Source organism: Electrophorus electricus, chromosome 22 (genome assembly GCF_041902795.1).
Source record: "Electrophorus electricus isolate QZ-2024a chromosome 22, ASM4190279v1, whole genome shotgun sequence".
Taxonomy (NCBI): domain Eukaryota; kingdom Metazoa; phylum Chordata; class Actinopteri; order Gymnotiformes; family Gymnotidae; genus Electrophorus; species Electrophorus electricus.
This window is the reverse complement of record NC_137518.1, coordinates 16,620,938-16,639,288: the sequence shown is the minus strand read 5'-3', so window position 1 is coordinate 16,639,288 and position 18,351 is coordinate 16,620,938. Positions and strand designations below refer to the sequence as shown.

Below are 18,351 nucleotides of genomic sequence, written 5' to 3'. Positions count from 1 at the left end.
TCTTTGGCTTTTAGATTTCTGGATTCAAAATGTGCACTAATTCTGACACACTCCTTTCTGTTGCCAAATATCAGAACCTTGCTTTTGTGATTATTTAACTGAAGGAAATTCTGTCTCATCCAGTTAATCAGGTATGAGACTATTGTGCTGTAATAGTCTGGCGGGAAAGGTGAGTATATTTGGACATCGCGTGTGTAACTGTGTAATAACAGGACATTTATTTTGTATAAGGACCTAATGGGTGCACATATACAAATGAATGTGGATAAAAGTTTCACAACTGCCAATCCTATCAAAGTAACTCTGGCCTTCCAAATATGATCCAAACTATATGAGGATATGTCCTGGTAGTCCTACTCAATTTTCCAACCAGTCTAAATATTGTCAAATGAAGTAATGTCAGAACAGACATTTTATCTAAGCACACACACAGACACACAAATTGAAGTGACATTCAGATAGTGTTTGTCTGCCTACGTTTAGTTACCGACAGTTACTCATGCACACAGATCTAACCAACTCTTAAAAGCAATTCTTTACTTCAAACATGCCTATATAAAAATGAAGGTTCCAGGTTGCGGTCCCCAGTAGTTTGCTGGCACTGATAGTCTCGTGTGCTTTTTAGAGGGTGTGTTCCTTTAACGGAGAAGAAGCCCGAATGGACAGACATTATGGTAAACCCCACCGAGGCCTAGCTGTGGCCCGACTAGGCCGGCGTAGCACAGTAGCGGAGGGTCACTTCCAACTGGCCACTCTCATGCGGAAGGTCGGACCACCCCACAAACCCCCCCATCATCGGCAGTGAGCACCTCAGCCAAACTGGAGCTTCAGCACACACACGGAACCCCTCGGCGCAGTACTGCTGGGGTCACGGCGAGGCCTTGTTTGGATTGCGATGAACAGATCGCTCATTGTTCGCCGGAGAGACACAGCAGCATACTGTAAGTTGAGGGGCAGTTTCACTAGTGTGGAGGGAGACTGGTGTGCCCAAGCACAGCATTAATTATTACAGCGATAGGTACACTTAGCACACACCCGTACATATACGTCATGAAGATACTCTAGCCTCAGCTTATGCCATTAGAAGGGGGAAAGGCACCTTAACTAACCTCACACAGGCACGCACACACACCCCAACATACACTGCATGAGTTAAATTTAGAAAACTACCTGCCATCATATATGTATTTAAGTGAAAGAGGTAACCGCTGAGACAGTGGCCCTCAGACATGAGGCAGAGATCACCTCAATTCTTCACTCATCCAAAGGGAATCCACACGCCGCTGATCACATGGACGGCACACCTACCATTTCCTCTCCGGAGCCAGAGAGGAGGCTCCCCGCAAAATGGAGGGCTCTGAGAGGCAACCCGGAATCACGGTGCCAGCTCACGCCCGCCTTTCTGGACCACCTTTATGTATTCACCCTGTCTGAACAACAGCAAGGAAGGCTGCAATTCCGAGCAGCATCAAAGTCGTTTGATGTTTGGGAATTCTGCTCTGGTTCTTGCCAGCACTCGAACACGCCGGCCCGGAGACACATCTATAGCTCTCACTCACGGTGCCTTTCTAAAAAAGACAAAAAGGCCTTATTAACTTGGAGAATATCAGAAAACAAAGTCACATCCCCTGACGATTAGGAGTGAGAAGAGGGAACGGAAACCAGCGCCTTGGTTCTGTAACCTTTTTGTGTGCGCTCTTCTTAGGTTACTGTTCTAAAATTACAAACACTAGAAGCAGGAAAAAAAACCCACTTTAAATCTCAAGTCATCTTGCCTGTTCATACATGCATAATCACTTTAAGTCTTGTTTCCTGATTACATGACAGACACACTGGGAATGAGCTGAAACAGATATAGCGTTTGAAGGAGAGCTCCTATCATATCGTGAATTCTACCATTGAGAAGCAAGAGATCCGCATTGTGTGTGTGGATGCTAAAGTCTGGCTTTTTATCAGAAGAGAAACATCTATGTCTTCGGCATTCCAGTACCAGATCACTGCTGGGGTCAGATGACTGCAGACTCTTAGTGACACGGATTACCTCCTATACCAATGGAGCCCTTTGTAAGCACACACACAGAGAGAGAGAGAGAGAGAGAGAGAGAGAGAGCGCGAGCACGTTTTTTAGCATGTCTGTCTGAAGAAGAGCAGCTAAAATCCACATACGAATGCTTATGAGAAAGATGTGTTCAGATAAAACAACCAGCTCTGTTTGATCCTACATCAGCATTTGAACATGGATGGTGCAGTAATATCATGGTAATAAAGTAGCAAAGGGAACAAAACTAAACGTCCTGTACAGACGCAGTGGCGCCCATCATCTCGGAAGTGGAGCCACCCACATGTATGCGCATGTGTCGCGTGTCACCTCTGAAGCCACCTGCGCGCACATGTGCGACCTCACAAACCTAGCCGCCTGCATGAATGTGAGCGCGCTTTCGAGCATTCCATCCTGTTTGAAGCAGTGACAGAGGGAAGAATGAGGCGTGTGCATTTGCGTGTGTTGTGTGTGTTCATAGGGTGGGTGAGAGAGAACGCAGTGTTGATGGTCCTCTTTGTTCACTGTGCCTTTCATTACGAAAGAACTGGGGAAAAGGCTAATCGGACGATGTCAAAACAGTGACACACACACACACACACACAAAAAAAAACCCCACAAAAAAACAAAGCATCATTACTAAACCACGGGTTTGTTCCACTAAAGTGTGTTTAGACAGAAGCTGAGGAATGTCAGGTCCGCCAGTGGGTCAAGCCCAGTTCACACGAATTTCTGTGGCTGTCACAGCAGCGAGACTGAACTGCGTGCGGGGGGACTTCTGTGCACAGGGCAACCTCAGTCCTGTCAAGAAAACCACGCCAGGCAGAAGAAACAGGACACGTTAAGGGAGGGGAAGGAAATCCCACCCCAAGCTGAGTTCTCTCGAACTGCCGCAACATGCAGGGGAGTGCATTGCCTTCAGCGCACTGCATCCGATGGTTAAAAACTGCCTCTGTCCGCGGCGGGAGGCAGCATCGTTTTTATGTACGGAGTTAAAGGGACGATTGGGTTCGGTGTGAAATGAGCTATCGTTGCTGTGTTTGTGCATGTGTTTGGGAAGGGAGACACACACAGCCAGGTCTAATTGAGAAAGTCTACAGCCGGTGGACATGCTTAGACAGGCAGCACATGCCGCCTACATACAGTATCCGACATGCAGGATCTGACTCTCTCCCACACACACACACACACACACACACACACACATCATTCCTGTTCTCCCTTAGAAAAAAAGAAGACAGGGAGAACAAGACCAACCCAAATAAACCTCCTTAAAAAGGTACTAGTATATTTTATACCTAAGGAGAGTCAAAGAAAACACAATTAACAGCAGCCAAGAGGCTGCGAACCAAAGGTAGATTGTGTAACCAGCTTTCTCTGGTTTCAGATGAACGAGGCCTACAAAGGACAAGCCTGCACGCTGTGGCACACCTGCCGACACTTGAGCTCAATTAAAATCAACAGGAACCATCACCAGCAGTCGGTATTGCTTTCCTTTCAGGACGTTATCGTAAACTTGGTGACGTTCTCGCAAGTTTAACTCTGGTCTCTGCAGCTGCAATCACTGCTGTGGGAGCGCATCCAATTCCTGGGCCAGCCTGACCCAACAGGCCAGTGGCATTTAAAGAGCTTGGGGAAAAAATTAACAAACAGAACTTCAAAAGGCAGGAAACCTCCTCTAGCCTTCGGAAACAGGCCCCAAATTACCAGGTACAGATGAGAGTTGCGCAAAGCAGGCCTCGCACAAGCGCAAACATAAAATACTACCCGTTTCCCGCGTAGGCAAGGCCCAGCGGAGGGGGCAGGGCAGCACCACGCGACACCCCCCCCTCCCCCGGCCCGCCAGCACCCTGAGGATTGCGGGACGGCTGTCACCGGGTGGGGGGGGGGGGGTAACATCTGGTGTGAGTTAAGCCTAACCGTGGCTCTGAAAAGCACAGGCAGGTCAAGGCCTGGTGCACGAACACCTCCCAGGGCTCCTTGAATGTGGGTCTCACAGTAATATGAAACAAACTCATGCCCTAGACCCTGTGTGTGGGTACTCGTACTGCAGTGCGCAGTGCAGTGCTGGGGAGGAATTCTGTGTGTGTGTGTGTGTGTGTGTGTGACAGAGAGAGTGAATGTTAGCTGGCAAGAACAGACTGCGTCAGACTGGGCAGAGTATACCCGCATAGGGTGAGAAGATTCAAAAACTGCTGAAGGTGAGAATAACAACAGTGTAACTTTATGAGCCCCGAATAAATTAAAACAAGACGTTTGAAAGACTGCATACGGTCTAAACAATTTCATACACCTAAAAATAGCTGCGGTACCGCAGCAACCAAGCTTAGCATCATGAGAAGAGAGAGAGAGCACATAGCGTGCGTGCGGTGGTTCATAATAGTAGATAAAAAGGAGAATGTGTAATGAATGACCTCATTAAAAAAGTATTAAGAGTAGTGTGATGTAGGTGCAAAGGCCGTGTCCTGGAGCACGAAACCTCAGTGGAAAGCTGCTAATACCCCCCACACACACACCCACACACACAGAGCGCTCTCCGCTGTGTGTCTGGGCTAACCACTGGTGCACAATTATCCATGCAATTAGCAGTCGGGGCACAAGATAACCTTCAGCTGCCTTAACGGTGCGCTCTAAAGTTTCAGCGTCTAACTGTACGTTGTTTTTTGTTGGATAGTTACGTAACTTTGGCAGTGAACTTCACCCCGGGGCACTCTGTTCCACATACCTGAATTAAACAATGCTAACGTTAACGCTCGATTTAATAGCGTTCAGGTGCCGTCAGGCGCCCTTGACTGCGGCGAGGCGATTAGCTTTGCCTTGTTTGCTTTTATCTGGTCATTGTAGCTCGTTGGCTGAGGGGCAACCACAACGTGTTGGGTGGAGACGGATGGAGCGCTAAGAGTAACCGTTAGGAGCCTTTTGACGGGGCTTGGTGTTCTGCACGTACACACACACACACACAAAGTCAACACTGCTGTGCCATCATAAAGTGAACTGGGAGGACCCGCCAGTTGCAATGCAGTCACCGACGGCGCTCCAGCGTCACTACCGGCTGCCGTCCAGACGGGAGATCGACTCACGACCGGATGTTCCAAGATGGCAGATAACGTGTGAACTCATGCATATAGTAAGCCATTATAGTATTATATAGTAATACATTATAGTAAGCGTGGTGTTTTGGAGCACTCCATCCGTGTATGAACACGGTTAACCCACACTTCAGACACAGCCACAATAATGCGTTTTTTCATAACGTTTATTGTTCAGCCGGTCTTAGACTCTGATGCAATAAGGGGGTGAACGGAGCCGGTATCGTCAGGACTTATGGAATGCCCAGATGGGCCTAGCAGATGCTCCATCGGGTTTCGCACAGTCCCACAAACGGCTTTACAACAAGGCGTTGTTTCCCCACTAACCCAGGACTCCTCGCTAGGAGAAGGTATGTCGGAAATGCACGCAGTGGCCAGCCACTCCTATCCACGGGCCCCGAGCAACAGAGACAGGAAACAGAGCAGAGCTACGCACAAAGAAAAAACCTGCTTCCTCCCTCGGCCCGGGGGACTGCGCCGACGTCCACTACCGCGGCTCCAATTGTTTCTCGTTTAGGGCTGGTTTATTTAGAGGTACTGCTGCTCTGATTTCTGTTTATTGATATTTTTTATTGTGGATATGATTATGTTTTTGTTATTACACCGCAGGGCTTTTTATAGCGTTTTGACCTTGCTGTGCGTTCTTGCCCCACAAAAACATCCTGCTTGGGGTAGTAGATATTATTTTTACATTACACCACAAAAGTGCATGTGGGATGTAATATTTAGTAATATATGAGGTAACCATTCACCATAGAAGTAATCCATAGGTATCCCATAGGGTTCTGAGGACAGACTGGAATGTTGTATACACAAGTGTTCGGTCAGCCATCGTGTGGCTAATCATGTGGTTACAATTATTAGGAATGCGGCTCCAGAAGAAGGTCTCTGCAGTGCGATGTGCTGCGTTACGTTCCAATAGGCAAGCACTGTGGCGGGAGCGCGAGAAAAGCAGGCGTGAGCAACGTGAGAAAGAGACAAAAGAATAAGAATGAACAGAGAGCGCTTTGCTCCTCCACTTCTCCACAGAGCTCCCACTGTGGCTCGCTGCCCATCCGCAGAGAAGGCGGGGTGGGGAGACACAAAGACACTGCTCCTCTCCCAGGCCTGGGCGGACCTCGGCTCGCGTTACCTCGCGCTTCCGGGTCTTTGGCCTGTCGCCATGCGAGAGGAGCTGGGGACGGTGGTGAGCAGAGGCGGGATTAGCCACGGCTCGATGGTTTCTCGATGGTTTCTCGCGTTTGCAGGCTCCCTCCCTCTGGCCGCTACAGTGAGAGGTGCCGTAGTGCCACTGGTCCCAGAGGAAGTCTGGAGAGTTACTGGGCGGGGGAAGCATGTTGTTCAGAGCTGTCGGGCTGGTTTTTACGCAAGACACCAACAGTATGGAACCACGTCCGTTGGCGTTATGCAAACATCGCCGCGACCACAGCACTGATTCAAATATGGCCACTACCAAAGCAAACTTGGCTTGGAATTACGGTTTTTGGTTCCACACCACGTAGGTGATATGATACGAGTACAACTTTAATCAAAACTCCCTGAAGTCTGTTGGCCTTTCCTGTACTTTGTCATGCGTTTCCTCATACAAAGTGATTAAAGCCTGCTCACTACATGCCGTGCTGTGATTTCTTGTGTTAGCCAGCATCTTCCAGATGGCAGGACAGTAACGGTAGCGGTGGCTGTGCAGTTACTGCCAATCAGAGACTTGCAGGCCTGATTGCCTTAAAGCTACCCTTGGGAAAACAGCTCCTACCTCCAGCCTACAAGACAGAGACCCACTGGCTCGCACAAATGGACGAGCACGAGTCCGCGTGAGAAGGTGGAACACCTGAAGCTCTCAGTACTGTCCAGGGTGAAGTCAGCAGCTGCTGGACTCATCTCATCAGATCGGAAACATCTGGTACCAATTCCCAAACCATAACCCCTTACCTCTTCCACCGCTAAACACAAGTTGTCAGGCCATTGATTGATTGATTGATTGGCAGTTGCACTGTTTTTTTTTGTTGTTGTTGTTTTTTTTTTTTTACTGCAAAGTCCTGAATTCTTGTACCACTGTGACTCATGAAAGTACTGGAAATGGTCTTGCTGGCTGGTACATGTTTCCAATCAAGTTACAGCCTTGCAAAAGGACGAGGAGTGTGCATTAAACAGCGCGCTCTCTCTCCGAGATGGGAGACGGAGGGGAAAAATGGAAATCGTTTTTCATTCGTCAACCTCCTGTTCCTCCCTCCCCCACACCTACCCGGGCGGGGACCCGAGAAAGAGCTCGATCACTTTACCTTGCCTCAGAAAGAGAAAGAGAGAGAGAGGGAGATAGAGAGAGAGAGACTTGGAGCGAGCCAGAGAGCACACTAGCACACAAAGCTGCTGGAAATTTAGCACAGACTGACAGCAGAATCTGATTATTCAAGCCTGCATCACCCGTTGGCTGTGAAAATGTGTATGTGCATATAGCACTGAGAGTGTTGGGCCCCAACATGGAGAGAGAGAGAGAGAGCGTTCCCTGAACCCGGGTTTTAAATGAGCACAAAGAAAATTGGGATCTGCCTGGAAGACGTGGAGAGATGGAGTCGTCACGGCCTGCCCTCCATCGTCTCCTTTCGGGTCGGTATCTCCTTCACCCCCCCCCCCTTCTCTGACTCAGCATGGCACGCTACGCCCACACAGTACAGGAACTGTGCCAATTATGTGGTGTCCAGAGCTGTTTAATAAATGGTGGTATTGAGGAAGAGGGGCCGGGATTAAGTGAAAAATGCGGCGGAATGTCTTAGGCGTGACACGGAATAGGAACGGTAATATTTTCCCACACTGATTTAAGATGCTGCGGCACACCGAGCCATGATGGCCAGGTCATAGCTTCACTCCGCATTTGTGTAGCCTATCGTGTAATCTGTGGGGGGGGGGGGGGGGGGGGGCATATAACGTAGCTCCTTCTGTCACTCTCTCCCAGCGGGGTCAGGCATCTGGCAACCATTATGCCCCCTGTGTTGCTTCCACACACGCCAATGCTCCGCGTTTGTTCACTGGCGACGTCCAGGAATTGTTACTGCGATCCAGACGGGTAATGAGGGAGAGAGACCCGTAGGTCTCCGTGCCAACTACTGGCCCCCGGGGCAGGCACAGCTCCTCCCCTCAGGTGTTGGAGGCTGCGTCGGCCGCCCTAAACTACAGCCCCCAGAACAGGAGGAAGCGCGAGGACACAGCGCAGCCCAGAAGGCGCCATTTTAAGTGCAGAGACAGAAGAGCGAGCTGTTCTTCTCACTCTGGAATAAAGCTGGGCTTTCCACGAGCCACACGCTGATGCATCAGTTATCCAGACCTTTAAGATGCAGTGTTTAGGAGAAGACGTAAACCTCGCACACCCTCGACTCTCCAAATTAAAGCTTTGTCTTTTTCTTAATTCTTTTTTTTTTTTTTTACAAATTAAGGGAGACGCATGGAGACCAGCTCAGGAGACCAGCTCAGGAGACCAGATGGGGCTAGTGCACCCCCCCTCAGCACTGGCTTTCAGACAGCGAGTTAAGATGCTGCAGCTGAGATTTCTGTCCTGGACAAAAACAATAGCAGTGGTGTGTGTGTGTTTGGAGCTGCATGTCATCCTCCCATCCACTCACTAAACAAAACACCACATTGTGCTGACTCAGCATCTTCGCTTAAGGCGCAGAGACGTACGTCTATTACGGCGCTGCGGCAAACGCTCGCCTCCGCCCTCCCACTAAACCTCTGCAGCACCACAGCCGACGGGGTCCGGCCCAGCTTCCTTTTTCTCCCGTTTCACCCCCTCGCCGTCTCTGCCGACAGCCGGTCGTGCCGTGCAGGGCTCTCCATGTCGCCCGTACAGCCTGTCCCCATGCAGCTGCAGAATGGGGGTGGTGGGGAAATGTGCCAACGTCTGCTGCGTGAAAACCAGGCAGCACACGCCTCACCAGACACGAGACGTAAATCTGACTGGCCAAATGCTGGGCCTGGTGTTATTGCCTTATTTTCGTGCGTGCGGCGCTCGTCCACGTATGCCAGCAGGGAGTTTGTGACAACGGTACCGCTGGTGTCTGGAACATTGCGAGGCTGGAGGTGTATGGAAATCGCAACTCGAACGTCATTCCCATCGCCCCCGAACCCGCACGAATTCCAGCGCTTTAAACCGAACCCTGACACTGCACGAGAGGGCCGCCTGCCTGCTTCCAACTTTCATTTCATCATCCAAACGAAGCCTAGCATTTTTTACATTCTATAGACTATCTGTCTCCTTCCACAAGGCTGAGCAATTTGTAAAAGAGAACCTAGAGGTGAGAAAACGAGACATGTCTTTTTGGGGAGGGGAGCTTCTTCCTTGATGAAAAATGCATTAGCTTAGCTTACGTGTAGCATTCCTATTTAAAAAAAGCCTTCATATTGCTTCTGGTCTTTTGTTATGACTCATTCACGCTTTATACGGCTTTATGAATCCGTTTGTTTTTTTGGTTTTGTTGATCAGTTGTAGGTTGTTGATTACCACTGCCAACACTCATTTCTGCTTTATTTTACTCAATTGTAGCAAGAGAAATTACCAGACCACAACTTCCTGCCAGCCCTTGAAGAAGCCGGAGCCAGATTGGCCTCTCCTCTCTCCCCCGCTTGGCTGGGAGACGTTCCGACCCTGTGCCGTCAGACATGTCTGGGTCAGATGGGTTTTATTCCTGCTCCGGTTTCAAAAGATCTGATTCGACCCTCTCTGAACAGCAGCGGCTGAGCACTGGATAAAGTAAACTCAGTCTAGACAAGGGGAAGAGAGGTAACCTGGACCAAGGAGGAAGCCCAGATGGATTCTCTCATCATTATGACCATATGGTCAGGGATGAGCTCATTCCGTACCAGCAAATTTGCTTAAAATCACATGATGAATATGAGAGTGGAAAGTAGTGGAAATCCGTTTGGTTTTTTTTTGTGAAGCCCGTAGCGTAATCAGACGACGGGCAGCCATTCAGACATGGTGGAGAGGTGGACTCTTCTTGAGATTCCTAAAGCTATTGGAGCATTCCCAGTCTGTGACCAAACCCCCCCCCCCCCGCACCAGCCACTGGGTTAGACACAGAGGAACTCATCTGTGGCCTCCTGCGGGGCCACACTGCTGGGCAGAGAACAGAGCTGTGGACCTGAGGCAGTACAACACAGAGCTGCACTGGCTAGTTTCAAAGATGGTTCAGAGCAATGACTCTTGGTCCATGTCAGTGCAGCTCATTCTAAGCACAGGGAGCACACGTCATACAAAAATCATATTAAAAAGCACTAATATGATATATAATAAGCACACGTGATATTTCAGTCACTAATTTCACATTAAATATTTAAGATGATAGTCCCCACAAAAAGGGAACATGAGTCCCTCCCTTTTTGTAGTACACAGTAGTAGTCACTTTGATCAAATGCATTATGGCTGAAAACACAGTAATCAATGGTTCTGATAATTCTGTTATTAATCATTTGTAACCGAGTTGTGTTGCCAATCAATTCTAACCGAGCCTGCATGGAGCTTCGGTTTGTCTTGTCGCACCTGCTCGGGGGCCTCCCGCTCTGCCTCTTCCCTGCCTCTTCCGCCTTGACACCATGTAATTACTGCTCCCTACTTCTGTCGCTAACCCATGACGGAATCTTTCAGCGGCGTTCGGCGAGGCATGGCCTAGTTTAAAACCCGGCCTCCTTTCTCCTTCCTCCAGAGCTCCCGGGGAGGAGAGGGTGTACAATCCTCGCTCTGTCCTGAGCTGCCAGCTTTTAAATATTCAGCAGGGAGAAAGGGGGAAATATATCTATCTGTTAATGCTTCTTTTCCCATTGAGTCACAGCAGAGAAGCCAAGACATGGAACCTCGTTGGGTGGGGATGGGGAGGTCGTACTGGCAAAGGGGGGATTGCCCTCTCCTCCAATGACAGCAAACGAAGAGTAAGGAAACCGGGGCAGAAATAATAGCACAATAGTTATATCATCAGGTATATAGATTTATATTCCCTTTTCTTAGAGGGGGACAGATGCGCCCATGGCAGGGTACGGGCCAACGTCTTAGCCATAACGTAGCTTTTCCAGAAGGTGCACGAGACCATCACTCAATGAACAGACGTGCTGGCACCTACACAGAAAAGAGGATTGGATGAAGGGGATTTAGTGGCAGTGCGATGTGAGCTTAGCGGGCGAATAAAGGCTGGTACAGATTTATGCTGTCTTCTCTCGTAGAGATTTAAAGAAATGCTCCCACTGATAAAACCACAAACAATAGCTGGAAACATCTCAAACCTGAAACTTTTTTTTAAAATCTAAGGAACAGGGATGGTGCCTTACACTGTACTCTGTGTGATTCTCTCAACTGGACCTCAGAAAATAAAGATGCAGTTTATAATAAATAAATAGTGCATTCTATAGGGCAATGAGCTAATGAAAGCTGTTCCTTTCACAGGCTCCTGGTGCTACAGTGAAGAGGAATACAATGACCTCGACTACACCCACTGTGTCACTTGGCCAGTGATTAAACGGCCCTGATTTTCAGAAGTCTGTTAGATCCTGACTTAAAAGAAAGATGGGCCTCTTCTAATTCAAACTGAAAAAAGGAAACCTGAGTCTGAAAAACCTGATGGGCCCAGCAATCAACCCTACTTAGCAAGTGGTGGTACCTGTCCCAAACTCAACAGGAACTGCTTGGCAAATCAACTAACTTCTGAACTCGCTGTTTGTTACACTGTATTAAAACAAATAAAATAATCTTTAAAACGCCACGTTTACTCTCATACTCAAGATTACAGATAATGAATTGAAAAACGAATTCTCTTGCATGCATTTCCCCCCCCCCCCCCCCCAACATGTACTCTTTAATGATGAACAACAGAAAAGTAACGTGAGCTGGCTGACAAACATCTGAACATCTGTTTAATTTCAGTAGCAGTCGTCAGGTAGGCAGCCGAGCGCCTCTCACATCTGGGTGGGTAGATGGAGGGGGGAGGTGCATTGTTAGCCTTTGCCTTAGAAAACCCCACGTCCCCCTTTGGAGGAAACAGGAAACTTGAGTTGCAGCCAGACCTACCATCTTAAATTATGTTCCGAGTGCTCAAAATATACGAGGTCGCCAGCACTGGACCATTTCACAAGCCCAAAATGCAATTAAAAACCAAACCTGCAGCTCTGCGGAGCAAACCGTAGCTGGATTACTGAGCAGCATCTTTACTTCTTTCAACGCACAGCGTGCCAGAAACCGACTTACGGTTGAGCACCTTAATTCTGTCGGCAACATAAAAGCCTGCGTAAAGCACGGCGATCCTGTAGCTTAGCGCCCAAGCACCGTCCGTCCGTCTGGTTATATTAGAAATCGACCATACCCACTGCATAGGGGCAACATATACAGAAAAAAACAACAGCTTTAAAACAGCACCACGCCATGTAGTGCGGAGACACGCAGGGCAGGAGAAAACGCCCTGCCTTATCCACGCGACGCACCGCCTGCCCACGGTGACCGGTGCGCATACACAACTTAACGGCACCAAAGAAAATACAGATCAATTTTAATACGCGTGCACATTACAGTTGAGAGAAGCACCTTCATTTGTGTGTTTCTAAATTATTGACATATCAGTACATTTGGCCAGATTAGCCGTAGTGGCTGTATCGCCCTGTAATGCATTATGGTGTGCTTTGGCTTCTTCCAACAGTCTACCTCGCCGTAGGTGACACAGCACTCATTAAGATGAAGTCTTACACAAATGCTATACTGATTGAGTTTTGTTTAGCTCCCCCAAACTGTAGAAAAACAAAGATGGTTATACGGTTATAGGCGATATACGATATTACTATACCATTTAGAGAAAGAGTGCATACGCTTACCTTTTACTTGAGTTTCATATTCGGCTATAATCTCCTTGTCTTTTCGGAATTTCGCCGGAGACGTCATATTTGTCTTCAATTTGAAACACTAAAAATGTCCTTGTAACAGATGCAAGCACAGAGGAACAAAAGCTGGTTTGCACTTCGACGTCGTACAATATCCAAAGCCTTTAGGTTGGAGTGAATTCAGTCCTGAGTGTATTATTGTCTCATATCGAACATCAGTGAGTTGCGACTGCTATGCCCTTCCACGCCTAAATGTCTCTCCAAGTGCGTTTCCGAAACCGGTAGAAAAAGCGAAGAGTAATTTCATCCCCTCGTCCACTCGATGGCCAGCAGTGTCGGATGAAGCAGTCAGGCACAAAAGTTTCAGCTTCCCTCCCGCAGTCACAGGACAGCCTGGCCGGGCCTCGCAGCTGCAGCTACTCCGCGGTCTGGAAGGAAAGCATGTATCAGCTCGTTTGGCAATGCGCAACGGGCACCTACAGGGCCACTGGGTTTCCAGAAGCAGGGGAAATCTGCTCCTTCACTAAAATGCGTTTTAATGAGCAAGCCAGGACTGGTTTAAATAGCACGTTGCTTAGGGCACCACAGGCTCGCAACAAAAACATCGGTGTGATTTTTAACCAGTGTAAATGTGACCTACACACACCTTAGTAATAGAGAAATGTAAACGTGATTATTAAATGATCTACAAGGGTCAAGTAGACGGACTGTTTCCTAATTTCATTTTATCACAGCAGATTCCCAAAGCAAAGATTTGCGAAAGCATTTGTACTACTAATAAAAAAAACCCAGGAAATTATACAAACGCCTGAAAATGTATTTACAATTTCTAGATGATCAAAAACAAAGCATGGCAACGCATCGACCAAATGTTCTCACAAAGAAAGCCTCGCTGAGCCAGTCGTCTCCAACTGGCCACTTTCTTGCGTGACTAGTAGCTCCGCTTGAAGACATGCCCACTTCTCCGTTAAGCGCGAATACTACTGTTCTACAAGCAGCCTCAGATACATATTAAGAAAAGTCACATGCATGCAAATACTGTACCTCCGCAAGTGATTCCCATCGCTCTAGACCATCGCGTCTCAGTCTCATTTAATTGCAAACTCTTTCTGGAGCTACGCTGGAGTAGATAGTATCTCAGACTTTTCCCAACTCTAACCCCGCCTGTTTTCGTGGACATGGTGCTCACCCCCTCTACTGCTATTCGTTGTATGAAGCGGAAGTGATCTGAAATCCCTCAAATCTGCAACACGATAGTTTGGCACATTTCGAACCCACTGGGTTTTTATTTCTCACGCACATTTCCAACACAGTGGGTTATTATTTGTCATGCACATTTCTCATAAATGTGTGCGCTTGTAAATATGATTACGCCGACGTTGACTGCATAATGGGACTTGTGAACAAAAAGCCAAGACAGTCAACAATAACTAAAATTTGAAGAAGTGGTAACCGGCGACGCGTGAACAAGACATCCCATTAAAAGGCAAAGCGCTGCCCGTTTAACCAATCAGCGGCGGATATAAACCCAGTGTCGCAGACCAATAGGGTCTCGAGTGATGTTTTGCTGGCCAATCGGAGTCACGTATGCAGCGGTTTGAAAATGTTTCCGGAAGTGTATGCTGAGCTGTTAAAGGTCCGACGGGGACGTAAACATCGCCAGGGTGGCCAGTTTTGCTAAGCGATTTAACAAAAGCAGGTGTTGTGCACACTGATTACCTCGCAGCGTTTTATCTAATCGGTGGATATTCATTTACTCTCGATGTCGTGAGAGTCCTGAGTTTAGAGAGACATAGCTAGTGTTGTCCTAGCCGAGTGGCTAGTTCAGCTAACATCCGCTTTACCAGCTCGCAGCACAGATGCAGGTGGAGGAGGTTTGTTGTCTTTTATCTTTGCTGAAGTCAAGGTGAAATCATAAGTTATATTAAACTTAGGTTTGGTTGGATAATCTCGCTAGGTCGCTGTGTTAGCTAGGTTCCTAGCTAAGTTGGCTGACATCTTCCCGAGGACTATCACGCTAAACCCGGTCATGTCTACCTCGAGTTTTAAGAATAAATGTGTCAGTCAGGTGAACTGCGTTTACTGCGACAGCCTTCTGTGTACGAGGGGTATGAAGGCCGTGCTTCTGGCTGACACCGAAATCGAGCTGTTCTCTACCGACCTCCCCCCCAACAGGTGACACCAACCCTCGCTGGCTAGGGAACAATGTCACATTCACATTACAATAACGTCTTGGGTGCCGACATGTGCTCCGCGTCTGAATGTCTTCACCCTTTGTGATCGTTTGTGTAATGGAACAGTGACATGTGTGGCTTTGCCAGTGCCGAATTTTGATAACTGGTGTGTGTGTGTGTGTGTGTGTGTGTGTTATTCTTTCTCTCTTTTGCAGAACTGTGGACTTTGTTGCAGGCTGCTATTCTACAGAAAGTTGTAAATGCAAGTTAAGAGACATTGCCTGCCTGAAATGGTGCGTGATCGTTATGAAAATCATGATATTTATTGTTATGCTTCACTAGATACGGGCTAACTGCAGTTAGCAAAATACTTTCGCTGTTTAAATTAACGGTAAATGTACTAGATTAATGTGTCGTTGTAGGTTTTACAGGATTTCTTTTTAAAATTTGAACTGACCCTTTATTCCCTGGACCCTGTGTTTTGAATCTGTTTCTTATGTTGGATTTTTCTGCATATTCAGTGGAAACATTGTGGGGTATCATGTGGTGGCACCGTGCAAGCCCTGCCTCCTCTCCTGTAACAATGGGCACTTTTGGATGTTCAACAGTGAAGCTGTGTCCACTGTCAACAGACTAGATGCATCAGGTCTGGAGTGATTGTCAAAGTGTGCTTTCACTGTATTTATGATGCTACTATCTGGCATATGACCAGGGTCTAGTGCATGGCCGTGACCCCATACAGGCTTTTCTTTCACAATCGTAGCTTTATGACACGTGCTTGATGGTCAGTGCTTAGTGGGTTTGTCCCTGTAAATAACAGGTTCGAAAATTCTGTTGTGTTAGTCTGTCTGTTCGTGTGTGTGTGTCTTACGTGCAGCATTCTATATATATATATATATATATATATATAAATATAAATAATGTATGTGTGTGTCTTAATATTATGTAGATAATTGTTTCTCTCTTAGGACTTAATCTGCTGCTCTGGGGAGATCTCCCAGAGCTGGAGGGCAGCGAGGACGAGAGCCCAGACAGCCTTTCAGAGGAGGAGTACCTCAGATAGATCGAGCAGAACTAGAGGCACTGTCTAATGAACCACTAATTATTTGTTGCCTAGCTCCCAAGAATCTTCGTTTCAAGCACACTGTAAGCAAAAAAAGAAAAAAAAGATTATATACATAAAAACAATATTACTTGAGTTTACTGCCCTTAAAAGCGGATCAGTAGCATTCCGGATCAGAGGGGGATTTCATTGCAGAATTTCTCGATTATCTCGTTCTGTATTTCAGATTTGTAAGCTGCATGTATTTGAAGTAATTTTGTTGCTGTTTCCCATTGACTCCCATGACTCGTTTACGGTTTGCAGTGGAAACACGGCACCATTTCAGTCGATCCTGTACATTTACATTCAGTGCAACGTACTTATTTCAGTATGACTACGTGTGCCTTCTGGGAATCAAACCCACGCTCTGCTAGCTACAGAGGCACGCGGGCCGTAGGGCGTGGGGACGGACGATTTTACATAAATGGGGCAAAAAGTAAACGATGGCAAAGTAAGAAAGTGGTAACATTGACACATACTTCTTAAACTGGACTGATGTTCAATATGCTTATTTATGGGCATTACATATTGGTGATATTTATGTAACTATATTATTTAGAAAATAGGTAAGACAGCAAGATACTTGAAGTAGGACATAAAAACAACATTTTTAGGAAGGCCCGACAGCAGCCCCTTAAGTGGAGTAGCTCCACTTAAAACCTCCGTTCTTTCTTTTCCTTGTATGCCTCGTGGTAGCTGGGGGACAGCAACCTGTGTTTGACATCTGCTACAAGGTGTGGTTTTTGTTTGTTGCTTTTAGCCATGTTAGGTTTTTCGGTATTCGGATTAACGTTTCATTGAAGATCTGAACTGGCAAATCTTGTTTTTTTTTTTCCCCCCTTCCTCCCTCATAGTAGTGAAGCCTTGAACTGGCTCCCGCACACATTATGGATCGCTCTCTTCGGTGAGCAGCCGCTCGCTTTTAAAATGTGTTGGTCGTATTGCTTCCTTGCAGGTTTACTGTCACAATCTATGTATGTAGATTTTGGACAGGTTGCTTAAAACAATAATTGCTCCTCAGAACAGCCAATCAAGGTAGTATGATGTTCAGTTAAAGGGTTGTTTCCAAATCATAGGCATTTCTAATTTAGTTTTCTAAGGACACCGGCTCAGAAGTGAGAACTGACAAAGTGCAGCAAACGTTCTTGGTTTCTGTCTCTCATCACATGTACCTTCCACTTTAACTGTATGTCAGTACATTAAATTTTTTTTTTCGTCTACTGAAATGAGGACGATCATTAGACTGGCAAAAGGAGAAGAAGGAAGGGGGTCAAATAACTTTGGTACACCACAGCACATGATGTGAAAATGCAGCTAATGTACGTTCAGAGAGTGTGAGCCAAGGCCCAGTCCTGTCATCCCCAACGTGGAAAAACTGGTCTGTTACTTTCGCAAGACCACGTTGTTTTGTGTAACCGTTTGCTAGCAGTTGCGCTTCTTCGATGTTAACCATTTCACTGTATGATGGACACAGAACTCTCTGAAACAATATTCAGATTTTTCAAGAATGTTTTCATTTTCTTGTAATTAGTATAAGGGAGAAAACAAATTCAGAGAATTCAGATGTATTGGTGTCTCGAGCGGTAATAAAGTTCCCGGCATGAGCAGTTGTCATTATGAAGATATGACCAAAATTAAATGTTAGAAATGAGATCTTATATTTTAATTTATTAATAAAAATCAGTCTATTTGTTGTAATTTATCAACATTTCGATTGTATGTATTTAACAAACATGTATTTATACTTATGGATAGCTTGCACCATCCGAAAACTGAAAAAAGTTTGTAATTCTTTACATTTGCACTGAAAATGTCTCCGTTTGAACTTTGGCTTGTTTTGTATACTCGCGGTCTGGACATTAAACCTTTTCTTTTTTAATTGAGCGAGACTCACATTATTGCACAGTCACACACAATACTGGTATAAGGTCCAGTTTGAGAGTGCAGCATACAGGCTAGTTTTGGCTTTCAACCAGCAGAAAGCATGCCAGCTCTGAGGCCTTCATGCGCTGTGTTTGGCCGCACATTAGCAAAAGCTGAGTGTTTGACCAGGCTGCCTGCTGGCTGCAGTGCTGGGTTTTGTTTTAGTTTTTTTTTTAAAGC

General features: G+C 46.8%; 2 protein-coding genes across 6 annotated transcripts in view; one reads left to right on the top strand and one right to left on the bottom strand.

Annotated features, from left to right (window-relative positions):
* The window catches only part of srgap2 (SLIT-ROBO Rho GTPase activating protein 2), a 74,568-nt gene extending 60,402 nt beyond the window's left edge, over positions 1 to 14,166 (bottom strand). For both annotated transcript variants that reach the window (XM_035520296.2, XM_035520298.2), the window contains exons 1-2: positions 14,017 to 14,166; positions 12,967 to 13,400 (exon numbers count right to left, since the gene is read on the bottom strand). In XM_035520296.2, the coding sequence (XP_035376189.1) occupies positions 12,967 to 13,033 (67 nt within the window). In that variant the 5' untranslated portion in view covers positions 13,034 to 13,400; positions 14,017 to 14,166. The remainder of the gene's footprint in view (positions 1 to 12,966; positions 13,401 to 14,016) is intronic.
* A 407-nt stretch (positions 14,167 to 14,573) lies between these two features.
* LOC113579157 (protein FAM72A) lies at positions 14,574 to 18,131 on the top strand. 4 transcript variants are annotated; one of them, XM_081705827.1, is made up of 5 exons: positions 14,574 to 14,846; positions 15,037 to 15,147; positions 15,362 to 15,439; positions 15,668 to 15,792; positions 16,115 to 18,131. In XM_081705827.1, the coding sequence occupies exons 2-5, from the start codon at positions 15,083 to 15,085 to the stop codon at positions 16,207 to 16,209; spliced, it is 363 nt and encodes a 120-aa protein (XP_081561953.1). In that variant the 5' UTR covers positions 14,574 to 14,846; positions 15,037 to 15,082; the 3' UTR covers positions 16,210 to 18,131. The 4 variants fall into 4 exon arrangements, 3 of the variants coding, with proteins under 3 accessions (XP_081561953.1, XP_026868700.1, XP_081561954.1); XR_003410841.3 differs by having other exon boundaries at positions 14,575 to 15,147; positions 16,115 to 16,292; positions 17,103 to 18,131; XM_081705828.1 differs by having other exon boundaries at positions 14,633 to 14,671.
* Positions 18,132 to 18,351: the final 220 nt, after the last annotated feature.

What these genes read in the sequence shown, in the direction of transcription:
- LOC113579157 (XM_027012899.3), top strand. Translation starts at nt 15,002, where the DNA reads ATGTCTACCTCGAGTTTTAAGAATAAATGTGTCAGTCAGGTGAACTGC. An exon ending in ACCGACCTCCCCCCCAACAG is followed by an intron (nt 15,148 to 15,361) that starts GTGACACCAACC and finishes TCTCTTTTGCAG; the next exon opens with AACTGTGGACTTTGTTGCAG. An exon ending in GACATTGCCTGCCTGAAATG is followed by an intron (nt 15,440 to 15,667) that starts GTGCGTGATCGT and finishes CTGCATATTCAG; the next exon opens with TGGAAACATTGTGGGGTATC.